Source organism: Hermetia illucens, chromosome 1 (assembly GCF_905115235.1).
Source record: "Hermetia illucens chromosome 1, iHerIll2.2.curated.20191125, whole genome shotgun sequence".
In the NCBI taxonomy this organism is placed as follows: Eukaryota; Metazoa; Arthropoda; class Insecta; order Diptera; family Stratiomyidae; genus Hermetia; species Hermetia illucens.
In genome coordinates this window covers 825,719-840,392 of record NC_051849.1, presented here as the reverse complement: position 1 = coordinate 840,392, position 14,674 = coordinate 825,719, and the positions used below count along the sequence as shown (strand labels likewise).

At 39.1% G+C, this 14,674-nt stretch overlaps 1 protein-coding gene across 9 annotated transcripts in view; it reads right to left on the bottom strand.

The window, feature by feature from the left end:
- Positions 1 to 2,533: 2,533 nt before the first annotated feature.
- Positions 2,534 to 14,674, bottom strand: part of LOC119646899 (protein NDRG3) — a 72,385-nt gene continuing 60,244 nt past the window's right edge. For 7 of the 9 annotated variants that reach the window (XM_038047557.1, XM_038047567.1, XM_038047558.1 and 4 more), the window contains one exon: positions 2,534 to 3,125. In XM_038047557.1, coding sequence (XP_037903485.1) covers positions 2,833 to 3,125 — 293 coding nt within the window. In that variant the 3' untranslated portion in view covers positions 2,534 to 2,832. Of the gene's footprint in view, positions 3,126 to 5,119; positions 5,557 to 9,330; positions 9,759 to 14,674 lie in introns of those variants that run through there. The other 2 variants (XM_038047561.1, XM_038047565.1) reach the window with 2 other exon arrangements.

Genomic DNA, 14,674 nt, shown 5'->3' with positions numbered 1-14,674 from the left:
AACTAAGCATAGAAAATAAGCTGTTAATTTTTAAAATGATTTTCCAGCCTGTAATGTCCTATGCAGCTCCAATTTTCGCTACTTGTGCTAAATCACATACTACAAAACTTCAAATTGCACAAAATAAAGTGCTGAAAATAATCTTAAACCGTTCGAAATTTTTCAGCACGAAAGCACTGCACTCTTTAGCTAAAGTTGACTTAATTGATTCAGTAATTAGTGTATTGAATAAGAAATTTTATGATGGGATTGCACTTGTGGATAATCCGTTAATAAATTCTTTAACGTAAAAAAAAATTAGCTTATAAAGTTTAATTAGGTTAAGTTAGAATAAGTTTTAGTTTTACTTCAAGTTCTAGAGGTTTTTAATTGCCATTTTCCTCTAATTAACGCATAATGTATAAAGTACAAATTGCGCGCATGCAACACTTGTAATTGTAAGATGTAAAGTTAGTTTAACTGGACTCTGAATTTGAAATTTTGTTGTATAAAAAAAAAACAACTTTGTAACACATTATTGGCAATAAATTATATATATATATATATATTCGAAAGACTTATTGAACTACCCTCGTACTTTTTGTTGTAAGCAATACATCTCTTCTCCTTGTAAAGAAAATAGCAACCCTAATTGGTTACGCAAATGTATAATTGATAATGAATCTGTGAGATTTACTTTCACTTCCGCCCCTTCCTGGAAACATTAAAACAGGAAGGATTAAATGACGGTTCTGTAGTAATGAATTCAACGCATTTGCAAGCATCAAAACTATCGTTTACAAATATTTCTATGGTAATGTAGATGCAATGAACAGAAATGCATTATTCACCACATCTTTTGACGATGGTTCATTTTTCAGATGTTTCTTAATTTTCAGTAGTGACCGTACAAAGAAATATTAATGGCAGTACTAGTGTATTTTTTATACAACTACTTGTTTGTGGTTTGTCAATTAAAACAGACTTTGGTTGCATCTCTGTGACTCAGGGCAAGATAATGTCCATGGAGTTTTGGAAGCAGTATATGCTGGCTCTGGGGGCTACTATTGCTAGGTTCGTTGTGGACTAGCTTCAGGAACAGAATCGATGTGAAAAGTTAATCATAGGTTTTGAAAGCGTTCAACTTCGTCATATACTGATTCCAATAGCTCTGTTCGACATTTTTCCAAGGCCTCTGTAGAAATTACTTCATTGATACAAAGGTATATCGACTTATTTGAGAAAGCGTTCATTACACTATAAAAATTATTTAGCTTAGTTTGTCTTGTTGGTTTATAAGAGATTTATTTCATTTTTCATCGAACGTAACGCCAATAGGTCTGTTTATTGTGATGTAACAAAATGTGTTTTCGGTGTACTCATTATGCACTTATGTCAAAACGTCTCGATTGAAACTGGTTCTATGTATTGAAAGATTCATTAAAGCTAATACAGTTTTTCATTTGGTTGACTGCTTTACTCCTACTTTGCTAAATTTTGTTTCCGGTTAGTGTATCACATCAAACAGACCTCCCAATTATAATTAAAAAACATACAATTGTAAGACTGAGAGACGCTCTTTTCTTCTTTGTTTTGGATTTGAATAAAAGTCAACAGTAAAATTGTAATACCAAGTCGAGGGCACATTATTCAACAGGATCTGTATGAAATCATAGTACAACTACATAAATCATTATTTCATAGATGAAAAATTAACATAGTGTCGAAAAAATGTGCCACCAACTTGTATATTATACCATGATTAAGGGGGTCATCTCGTGTGAAGACCGTTTTTTTTTGGCTTTTTTTAGAATTATTTTGTGAAGAACTGGAGAAAGGTGCAAATACGAATTTTTCACCATAGATTTATTAATATCTTGAGCGTGCATAAAAATTTCTCCAACCGAATCACATAGTTCGTTATTGAAATACAGAGCAATTTATACACCCATTTCCAAAACAAGGTGTTTTTCTGCTGCCACGATAGAGGGCGCTGCGATCATCTTAGAGGAAAAAAAAAAGAAAACGACATTTTAACGTACAGACTTAACTACAGTCCCCAAACTAGGATTATTAAAAAATATTAAAAACTAAATTTTTGGTGGCTTGTTGAACTTTTTTTTGAATTTTGGTGTTTTTTTTACTCCTTCAATGAATAAAAAAAAAAACTACTCCATGAATCGCAATTATCCTAGTTTGCGGACCGTAGAAATATGTTCTGAATAAGTCGTGAAAATTTCAAAGAATTTCGTTGGATAGATTTTGGGCTATGGTGGCAGCCGATTTTCAACATGCAGTTTCGAGAAAAACGCATTTGAAAAGTAGGATGCGATTTTTAGCCATGAAACATTAACTGACCATTATTCTGCTATGCCTAGGTCCATAAAACTTAGGTTTCTTGAAGAAACACATGTACAGCCTTGGCTTCAATTCTTGTCCGTTTAGCGAAGTCATTCGAACGTCATTCGGATCGATAAATACGAGCTTTATTACGGCGATCGATATAAATCTGGCATGTGGCTTATCACGTGTTTAACACTGTAATTTCCGAACGACTTCGAATATCAAAAAATCACTTTGCCCATATATTCTACACAATATCTAGATACAATTGATGCCAAAAAAAAAAATTCGATTCCGCGAATCCGGCACACGGGATGACCCCCTTAAGAAAAAGCAAACTATCATTGATTTTGAATGGCTTAATTGATATGTATCCTTGAAAGAAGCTTCATTTCATTGTGACAAATATAATTTTACGCTGCACATGTTTCTGTGAAATGAATTACAAATCTTTAATCAACCTACTAAGTGTGCAATATCAGCTTTTGATGAATTTTTCAAGTTGATTTTCTAGCAGACCACAGTCTCAGGTAGCGGGTTCTCAGTGATTCGAATCGCTCCAATAGCTGCTGCGGAATTGGTGCTACTATTGACCGCCGCTAATGCAGCGGCACGGACTTCATCGCGATTTATATGATTGAGGTTTTCTTCTAAAAAGTTTCCATTGATATTCTCGGGAGAATTTTCATTTCCATTTTGATTATCCATTATTACTTGATGCTGTTGAAATATGAATCCCAATCGGCTGATACTTTTCGCGATTCCGCTAGAAACTGTTGATGAAGCTGAAGTTGCCAATGGTGCTGGTTTTTGCCCATAGATTTCATATACATTGTTATTATTGATCATCTTCAATGACTGACCATGTGCAGTGTTGTATGTAGTGGTTGGAGTGTTGTAAATTCGAAATGATGAAGAACATGACGGAGGTTCAGATGGAGAATGTTTGCTCTGGTGATGAATGGAAATGGTTGCGAAGGTCGATCTATTTGTACTCCTTGAACTCGAAATTTTTAGTTTTGGTTCGAATACTGAATCTATCGTATCCATATTTTTGAGCTTATGATTCTTTGATGGGAATGATGAAATCAGGTTGGACAGTTGCCGCCGATTTTTCGAAATATATAATGATAGTGATGATGGCGATATGTTGGTGAGACGCAAAGGAGCTAAGTTGATTACAATTGGTCGGTTGTTTTTATCTTTTTTTCTGCTACGGAAGGTAGGGATAGGAAGGCGGCAAATTTTTTTTACGCATTTCCAATATGTAAAATACTTTCCATAACCAAACTGAATTAAGACAACCAATCTTTGCAAAAAATTGTGTTAAGTGGGCATTTCTACATTTTTTTTGCAAGCCATTTTGTGTTTCACGTTTTCCTTTTGCTCTATTTGGGTGCAAGGAATAAGACATGCTGGTCTTGCAGCGTTCAGTACAAAGAAAAAAAAACAACAAAAACATTCTAAACAACGGTGCTTTGCTTATTTATTTCACATTTTGGAATGAAAGCAATATTACACATACTACAAATTACATCATACGTCTGTTACATAAGAGCGTGGTCACTGTTACACGTAGATAAAAAATCTGAGCGTCCTGTTTCTTTTTCTATGACATAGAGGGCACCTCAGTCCTTCATGCTTTTTGTAAAAAGTCAACTCTCTGTCAAATTTAGTCTTCAATTGAATGGTTTTTCGAAATGAAAGATCCAACTTTGACTTTAAGTGGAGCTGCTGTGATATTGAAAGCAAAAGGTGTTGACATATCTTATAGAACGATTCGCAGGCACTTTCTTGCCAATAAACTGAAATATAGCAGTACTTTGGAAAAACCAATGTTGAGTGCAAAACACGTTGAAAAACGAGTGGAATGGGCGAAGGAAAACTTCGACCGCGATTGGAGTAACGTAATTTTTTTCTGATGAATCCTCCTTCTGGGCATTTCCGAACATCAAACATGCCTGGGCAACCTCCACCAGTAGGATGCTTCAACGGACTGTTAAACACCCCGTCAAGATCCATGCTTGGGGGTGCTTCTCAAACAAAGGTTTCGGTACTTTGTTCTTATTTACCGAGAATTTAAATGCCGAAAAAATGAATAAAATATATCAAAAGGCTTTGTTGTTCAAGAGGACAACGATCCGAAACATCGGAGTCGAGCGTGTAGCGAGTGGAAGGCGCAAAACGGAGTTGTCACTTTAGATTGGCCATCTCAGTCACCGGATGCAAATCCCATAAAAAATGTGTGGGCTCTGATGAAAATGCAGATTCGCAGATGCAAGCCATGCAATTTAGATCAACTTTCTCGACAAATTCGGAGGTCTTTTCCGGTAGAATATGCAGAAAAACTAGTGGAAAGTATGCCCCGACGGTGCCAGGCCATAATTGACAATGCAGGAGATTGGACTTGCTACTGAGGTGTTTGCATTGAGTATTGACGACTAAATTATCAATAAATTTGCGAATTTTCGGAAAATCAATTGTTATTATTTAACAGTGACCACGCTCTTATGTAACAGATTGTAGCATGAAGCTCTCGTTTACTATTAGTATGGATTTTTCGATATTGTAGTACTTCATATTTCGTCCTCAAGAAATATGAAGAGCATATTTTACCCATGAATTTAAAAATTTGAATTCGCGGCGGAAATAATCCAATTCTTTGTATTTTGTTTACTAAATAAGAATGACATTCAACTTGCTATTAAATGCATACCACCATTCATAGAAAAACTCACTCCGTAGGAATCTTAGAGGAATTTTAAACTATCCTTGGATATATACAAACTTATAAATTTTGACAACATAAATTATGATTTATTTTATTGGTAGACAAATACTTGAATAGGGTTAATATCTAAAGAGGTGCATATATAAAAGTAAAAAGCATCTCTTTCATAGAACAGACCAAATCATATACCTATCATTTTATGGTACATACTACATAGAATGCCACTCGAATAACTTAAATATTAAGCTACGTGCGAAATCATATAAAAGCTAATTGTCCATATTTTATTCGGCCTTTCTGTTTTGAATGCTATCGCACGAGGGAAAACCAAACAATATCCGCAGCTGCGGATTGTGTTTGCAACCATCTGTTCGATAGTTCAGTCAATTTCTCAGTTTTATTGCTCCTTCCCACGACTACATTTCCGTTAAAGCGCTACTCTTTCAGTGAACTCAATGAGCCTATGGTACAACGTCTACTAAGTTTTTGAAGTGCGCCAACCGCTAAAGAAATTATAAAAAAAAAAATATATAAAACTAATAAGATTTGAATAAATAATTATAAACTACGAAAATAACTAAATATTAGATTGGGGAAAAAGTAATGTCGTATTTTGTCAATAGATTTATTTATTTATTTAATGAGGACAATACACAGAAAGCAAATTTCTTATTACATATTGTCCTCAGAGGGAGGAGCAAGTAAATGGCATATTTTACGCTTAAAGCTAGAGAGGTGCATAGGGTTAAAGGACTCAAGCTGTAGGGCATTGTAGGATCGGCAAAACCTCGGGATAGGAAAGTGAAAGTAAATCTCGAGCTCGGCGAAGGGTACATAAAAAATGTCCGCGTTACGTGTGTTATGAGACGAGGCGACACGGAAAGTAATATCCGAGTTGGCGGAGCAGTCCATCAGAGCATTGCAGAGTTTGAAAAAGAGTACACATATCAAGGAAGATACAGCGTTGCTGTAAGGAGGGGAGATTGAGGGTGCAGAGTCGTGACGGATAATCAACTCGTGGAAGGTTCTTTTTGTAAAAGAGGGTCCGGGTGAATTCGCGTTGTACAGCTTCAAGAGTGCGCCCGTCACGGATGCGGCAGGGGGACCAGACTACACAGCAATATTCAAGGATGTTTCTGACAAAGGAATTGAAGAGTGTTAAGGAGGGCTGGATTGAGGTAAAGTCGGAGGAAGAACGTAGGACAAAACCAGACATCTTGGAAGCTTTGTTGATGATGTCAACGAAGTGGGAATTGAAATGAAGTTTATCGTCGAATGTTACACCCAGGTCTTTGAAGGAGGTCAGTAGTGAAAGGGGTTGTCCACTGAGAGAATAGGAAAAGGATGATGGGGAGAGTTTAAGGGAATAGCGCATCCAGTGGCATTTGTTGACATTTAGTGTTAGCTTGTTGACCGAACACCAACGGGCTAAATTATCAAGGTTGGACTGTAAGAGAGCACAGTCCAATAGATACGAAACAGAGGCAAACAATTTAAGGTCGTCTGCGTAAAGCAAATACGGACAGATGAGGTGTCAAAGGCTTTGGAGAAATCAGTATAAATAGCATGTACCTCCTGTCGTGAATTCAAGCGTTTAGCAACAAAGTTGGTAAAGACCAGAAGATTTTAAGCCGTTGATCTATGTTTCACGAAACCATGCTGCTCTTTGACAATAAGGTGACCGAAGTGTGCGGTCAACCAGTCGTTGGCGTATCTTTCTAGGATTTTTGAGCAAGAGGAGAGAATAGAAATGGGGCGGTAGTTCACAGCAAGGGAAGGGTCTCCGCTCTTGAGGATAGGAATGATAAGGGCCTCTTTCCAGAGACGGGGAAAGTAGCATTCATCTAGACTTTTGTTGTAGATTATACACAGGGGGAATATATTTTCTACAATTAAGGAGGAAGAGATTAGGAAGTCCATCGGCGCCAGGTCCCACATTGGGGTCAAGGTTACCAATGAGGAACTCAACCAAAGAAAGGCGTAAGGAGAGGAATAGCTAGAGATTCGAAGAAGTCTGCAGTTATGAAAAGTGTAGAGGGAGGAGGGCTCGAGGGAGAAAACACAGAAGAGAAGTAGGTGCAGAGAAGGTCGCAGGATTGTTGTGGGGAGTTGGCAGTGGAGTCAGCGAAGCTGATAGAAGAAGGGAAAGATTGAGTTGGATTACGAGAATTGCGAGCGTGAGACCAAAAGGGTTTTAAGTTACCGCGGGTAAGGGCGGCTTCGATGCTCAATAGGTACCTTTTACGCGCTTTTCTGACCATTGACTTCACAGTAGAGCGTATAGCCTTAAAATGAGCAAGGTCGGCGTCATTTGTAAAAGCCCGAAACTTCTTCCGCAGTGTATGTTTCAAGCGAATGTTAATATGAAGTTCCGTTGTGAACCAAGTTGGGTACGAACGTAGGCAGGGAGGGGAAGAAGGGACATAACAGGAGAGGAGATCAGAGAGGATATTATAGAAGGTGTTAAGAGCTTGATCACACGATGAATTGCTTAATATATGTACCCAGTTGAAAGACGCTAAAGCTGAGTTCAGACCGTCAAAATTGGCTTTGCGGAAGTTGAACTTAGTGGATTTATGCTTGGTTTTGGGTTTTCAACGAGGGAGATCCGCTTCAAATTCAACCGTGGGGTGGTGAGCGTCGGTTTTGACATACGGGGATGTGCAAGGAAATAAAGAGAGGTGGCGCTCGGGGAGCTTGGAAAGGAAGAGATCGAGAGTGCGGCCCAAGGAGTTTTTGGTGGTATTGAAATTCAGGACAGAGCAAGTGTATATAAACGGAGAAAGTGGGAGGGAAGAATGGGAGAGGTTGTTGGAAGGAATTGGAAGGCTAGGATCATTAGGCCAGTTGAGCATCGGGAGGTTGAAATCTCCACAAAGGAAAAAAGGGAAGGAAGGGAATCTGACGGTAAGGAGTTCAGACAAACTGTCAAACAATTCTTCATACAGGTGAGAAGGGCTAGCACAGGGGACATATACACAAGAAACAATGAACGGGATGAAGTTGGACGGGGAGACACGAAGTGCAACGCAATCAAAAGGAAAGCCAGGGGAGGAGAAGACGAGTTCGGCGGGGAGTGTATCCTTTATAGCAATTAGGCCCCACCGCCGGTGGACTTACGAGAAGCATCCCGGTCCCTGTCACAGCGGAAAGTTGAGTACCCTTCGGGGAGCTCGGAGTTTAATATGGCATTGTCTAGCCAGGTTTCGGAGATACAGATGGCATGGTGTTGCTGAGCCAGCGCGGATAAATTGAAATTCTTAAACCCCTGACGTTCTGATAAAACAGACGGACAGTGAACATGGATCCAGTTATATAGCTCGGCGAGGCAGGCGGGTTGCCCTGGAATTTACCCGCGAATGGGGGCGCTTATATGGCTTGATGAATACACCTTCAGGCCAGAAAGAAGGGTTGCCGAGGACATCAATTTCGTGTGGATAAGTAACCTTGAAAGATGCAATCACCCGGTCGGTGTTGTTGTCTTTTGTGAGTTTAATGCAGGACAGAGGAGAAAGTAAACCAACTTTGCTCCTTATATACTCTAGAACATCGTCCGTAGAAGTTGTGAACGCTAGCTTGGAGATGAAGAGGACGATCGGAGGCTCGGTGGACCGTAACTCGTCGTATGGGGGCCGCTGGATCAGGGGTGTAGAGTCAGTGGAAGCAACCCTGACGTAGGAAGGCATTGCAGGTGAATTCAACACAGATTGAGAGGCCTGTTGCATAGACTCCTGAGATGATGTTGAGGCTACATTGTTATGCACAGTAGGAAAATCTCAAGCGAAAAAGATCGTGGTCGAAGCGCGGCGAGCCGGCCCAAACCATCGCCAAGCCCGGATTGACGGCCAGGAAGGTTTTGCTTTGTTTGGTGGTATTGGAAGGGAGTAATCCACTATGAGCTGCTGAGCTATGGCCAGACCCTCAATTCGGTCCTCTGCTGTGAGCAACTCGACCGTTTGAAGCAGGCGATTGACCAGAAGCGGCCAGGATTGGTGTTCTGTTCCACCAGAACAACGCTCGGCCTCACACATCTTTGATGACCCGCCAGAAGCTACGAGAGCTCGGATGGGATGTTCTATTGCACCCACCGTATAGTCCGGAGCTGGCACCAAGTGATTACCATCTCTTCCGGTCCATACAAAACGCTCTTGGTGCTACTAAGTTCGCCTCAAAAAAGGCTTGCGAAAACTGGCTGTCTGAGTTTTTTGCAAATAAGGAGGGGAGGGTGGGATTTTTATAAGAGGGGGGATAATGGAGTTGCCTTCTAAATGGCAACAAGTTTGTGAACAAAACGGCGCATATTTTACTTAAATCGGATAATTCTAAGTATGTTAAATAAAGCGTTAAAATTTGATCACAAATACGACATTACTTTTTCCCCTTAATAATAACCTTAAATTGTAATGATGCAAGAATGATTTGATCCAAGCTCAAGGAACGATATAAACAAAGAGAATAAGTTATGAGCAGCGTGGAAGTAGAAGACTGCGGTTTTGCCGTTTTGGTGCCGTTGGGTTAGTGCCTTGTAGACAGGTCAAAACGCGATAAGATTCACATTTATGTGCACACACGAATATCATATGGCACTTTTAGCAAGCCAATATCGAGAAAAGGGCAAAGTAACAAACTCTACATTGAATAACTATGGCTGCAAATTTTTAGAAAAATATTCAACTAAGTCTCAAACAAATCTACTGTGTTTTTTCTAATATTTTTGGTTTTCATTGAAAATATTAAAACAAAAGGTACAAATTTGTTGATATTTGGCAAAACGGATAGACAGAATGAAAGTTGCGTTGGTAGAATTTCGATGATTGAGAGTCGCGTTGGAAACAGTGAAATGAAAAGCATCATGAAGAGCGCAATGAGGATGATATGATTGAAAATATCACAAATTTGTATTCATTTCAAAGCAGATGAATGATAGATGGACAAACATATTTTGTGTTGTTTTATTATATATTATTCCCATAATTTAGTATATATGTGTGGGTGATGATCGAGAAAAAGAAGAAAATAAAATTATTTTAGTTTTTATATAGAAATTTTATTCAAAGTGAATTTTTTTATTTTCTTTGAAAGGAAATGTGATGTATAAAACGTTAATGTGGTCGCAATTTTATTGAATCTAGAAGCAGTGTGCACAATTTGGCCCGCGAGATATCGATGTTCAAAGTAGAGTTTTTCCCTTCTTTGGGGAAAAAAGACGATTTGCGAATAATTTGAAAGATGTGTTTCTAACAAAAAATATCTGATTTATGTGCTAGAATATCTGAACTTTACTTTCCGGGTTTTTTTTTGTATCGTTCTAATGAAATATTTGTATATCATCGTTACTATTGATGGCCCATTGGTAATCCAGAAATTCATTGTAGGTATGTATCTCGCTTTAAAAAAAACATCAAGTTTGCTCGATAAGCAAAGTATTTCAAGAAAAAAGTCTACAACACTAAACAGACACGATAATGCTTTAAATTCAATGATGTCGCCGTCCCCACCAAATAATATTGCAAATGATGACACATGTAGCATCGGACAAGATATCGTCCGCATGGAAGGATCACAGGTGTCAGTCAACTTATCTGAAAATGAGTACCTAAGTTAAATCGAGATAATAATCCCAAGCTCAATGCTCAACATTTTGCCTCCTTGTGCATCGTTACAATCTAGAACCAGACTACCGGTGTGTCTTTTAGACACTATAGAGATATTGTGCATGGAAATATTCATCCGACTGTCGAGCTAGCAGGTGGTATTATCAGAGCGATAGTATAGGGATTTTTGAGGGCGTTTCACAATCGTTCACGGTCGATGCAACAGTTGCGGTCGTGGAACTTTCTCGTGTGGCGATGACCGCTAGTGAGTGCTCTGCGGTGGAAACGTATAATGCTTTAAATTTTGCCAAATATGACTGTACTACGGGAACTTTGGCTAAACTGAATTTCCCTAGCTACCTAGCTCGGTTAATCAAGAGTCGCCTTTCCAAGATGCTTCCCTTGCACGAGACAGATGACGGGTTGAAAGAACACCTTTCGAGAGAAAGTATTCTACAAAGGCCCGTATTTGGACCCTTGTTGTAACCTGATTGTAGCTGCGGACTTCCTTGAGGACATGAAACTATATAAAAATTATTCATGTAATCAAATTGTAGTTTTGAATGGTCAAATTAGGCAGTAAATGAAGATGGAGGCGGCCGCTACTGCTTAACGCAAGAAAAACGGCATTGTCAATATTTGCATTCATGATCATGGATCGTCCCAAAATCAATTGCTACATTCCTGAGGTAACAATCAACACCTAGGTAAGTTTCAAAGGGCTTTAGGCTATTTGCAAAAGAAGTCAGCAAAGACTAGTTCATCTCTAGGAAAGGTTATACCTAATATTAGAATGTCGAAACACAGTCGCAAATATGTCCTACTATACGTGGCTCCTGTCTGAAGAGGAGTAGCAGACCCCCTGGAAACCGCAATTGTACTGAGAGTGTGCGCTGTGAATATTAAAAATCGTCCAAAGGCTATTTGATACAGAATGGTTTAAGAGAAGTGTGGCATTTTGGAAAGTCCTAGAGATATAGCACATTGACAACAATAATTTTTTCTCCACCCTACCGCATATAGCAACAACCTTTCTAGTATGAAACAATGGGCACCACCAATGATAGTCCAATAAGAAAATTGATTGTAAGTTGTCAACGAGGTTGGTTTTAACAGGTAATGGCGAAACAATCGTGTTAGCAAACTATTTATTAAGGCTACTTCACATGGAGCTTCAAGGGGGTTTTCCTATGTGACGGTCTCCAGAAATCGATTTATATTTATATTTTTAAAGTGGAATGTCTTCAGAATACATTTTAGAAATATCACGCATTGGAGCGAGCGAGATTTGAACCCCAAGCTATTCTGACCGACAACCAAGTGTCCACCAAGGCCTTGTACTTAGCGACATCTTCCAGGCTGGTGGGGCAGTGCAGAGACGCGCTGAACCGTCTGGGCGGCAGGCTCAAGGTCACTCTCCTCTGGGAATGAGCGAGCTGACGAACTTGGTAGCCCTTCGGTGAATACAGTCGGTGTTTCGCTGGCGACTGTCAGGGGCGAAGTCTACTCGCACTACCTAGCATCCGCGGGCCTTGGATGGCAAAGGCTTACGAGCTGTGCCAAGTCAAGGAGAATTTGGCCCGCTTATAACATAACGTTCAAATGCAATCAAGATTACGGCGGGTTGCACGGTGCACTGGCCCATAGGGGACCATGCCGCCAGGCTTGGGTTACCTTACAATTCGCATTGCCGAAGCTGCGGAGAAGCGGGTGAAAAACCCTCAGGCACTTCCTCTGCGATTGCCTAACTCTAGCTAGAGTCAGGCTACGGACACTGGGTAAACCATTCTTTGGGGCCTCAGAGAGATTTCTAGCTGCAGGATGGGAGAGCTGCTTTCCTCTGTGAAAACTACGGGCTGGCTCTGAAGATCCGAGCCAGCTAAACTCTGCCTCCCTGCTCTCATAACAGCAGTTACGATCTTAGGAGTTTATGGTATCAAAACGGCGCACCACATCGCTAATTGGGCTCTTCGCAGCGGCCACTGACATCTACCTAAATACCCATCGTGTATTATATAGAAAAAAAAAACCTTAAAATGCAGAACTCAAATAAGGTATCAATTCGGAATGAATTATATCTCATTTCAATAGAAGAATAAAAGGTTTATTTAGTGAATAGCAACTTCATTAACTCCATTTTGAAATTCCTCACCCACGGGAACGATGGGCCTACTGAAGGCCTGAGTGCTTGAACTTTTCCCTTTAAAACAAACCCACTACTAAAGGATCTACAATAACTTTTGTATTGTTTTATTTCTGGTGAAACCCAGCAAAAGCTGTAGCATATGCTAATAATTTTTATTGAGTGAAGTAGACACAAAATTTCTCAAAACCAATGAGATGGCATATAATGGGAGTCATGGTGACTTTACAGTGCACCGGACGAACTAACATCGTACCATCACGATTTAAATGAATTCGCTAATAATGCAAGAGTTTTTTGGCGAATTTTCCCATTGAATCACCGTTGGGCATACAACCATACCCCCTTTTTTTGTGATGGACAAGATTGGCCAAACCAGATTACATGCCATCTAATATCCGTAATAGATAAAATCAGAAAGTTTTGAAAACTCCCAAATGATATAATCGAATATCTTTTCCCAAAGTCCTAACATCATCATTTAATATGTCAGTTTTTCATTGTTGCACATATTTATTTTTGATTATAATATAGAATAAAATTCAATTGTTGCATGCTTTGAGCACATATGTCCGATTTTAAAATTGTAGCGGGGGTAATATCAGAAATCAAAGTTAAAAAAAAACACCTTACAGATCTCTCTTTAATTGAAGCCACCTGCCATATAACCATTATTCGATGGATGACGTGTCGTTGTCGCTCAAGATTAACATGAGTAAAACGAGAAGAATGCCCACAACTAAGGTAATGCTTTGCATGTCAATTATGGAGAAAACAATTAAGCAATTTCTTCTAGAAAGCAGTAAAAATCGCCAAAAACTGGCAGACACATATTGAATGGAGCCTTTGAATTTATTTCCATAAGGCCTAGCTCTTGAGATCCCTCGTAAATTTGGTTGCCTGCGATATGAGGTACCGATAATTGTATTTTGAAATATTATAAGTTCAAGTTTCTTGTAGCTTTTATTATTTAATAAGTGAAAAGTCGGTTCTGCCTTGTGGAGAAAGGCATTTACCAACATTTCCCGTAATTTCAGGATAAGCTATAGTTCAAAATTTAGCATCGCCAATTAGTGGTCTTATAAGGTGAAATAATACAAACCACCTTGGATAAACAAGGTTTATTTTATTTTGGAAAAAATGGGTGTAGTTATTAAAAGTAGATTCTTCGCAAGATGAATTGAACGCTTAGGAAACAAGCACAACGAAACATCAAAAGTATTAGTTCATAGCAAAAGTGGACTTCGACAATTCTTGCTGGGTAGTTATGATTATTTACGGGATGGATACTAAATTTCGTATTTTGATGTATTTCTTAACTTCTAACTGGGTGTACAAACAAGTTTTGAGGGAGATATTATTATGAGATACTAGACGACTTTGGGTCAAGTTTAAAGCCTTCGTCGCGCATAACGCGATCTGCGGCGACGAGCGGCGATCAATATTGCATTGCACATGCCACACACAATGCGGTCTCTCGCACTACTCAGTTTTGGTTTGAGTTAGGACGTGGTTAGTTAGCCAAAACTTGAATAAAATTAAACGAATTGAGGAGATAATTTCCTTTATTGGCTAAGCATTTGATAAAAGCAAAAAACAAAGTCAGTATTTCTGGGACTGCAGTGTTTTTTCTTTTCCGAAACTGAAGAAGGGAGCAGCTATTCCCCGAAATACTGTATTTGTTTTTTTTTTCACCAAATTCTTAGCCAATAAAGGAAGTAATCTTGTCTATGCATTTAATTTTATTTACTCATTTTTACATAAAATTTATGAGAAATATTAGATGTTACTCGTTAGAAAGTAATCACAATACTGGATCGGCCACAAGATATCGGATTCTGTGTGACAATGCCATATTGCCGATCGAAACGGCAATCGCGCGAT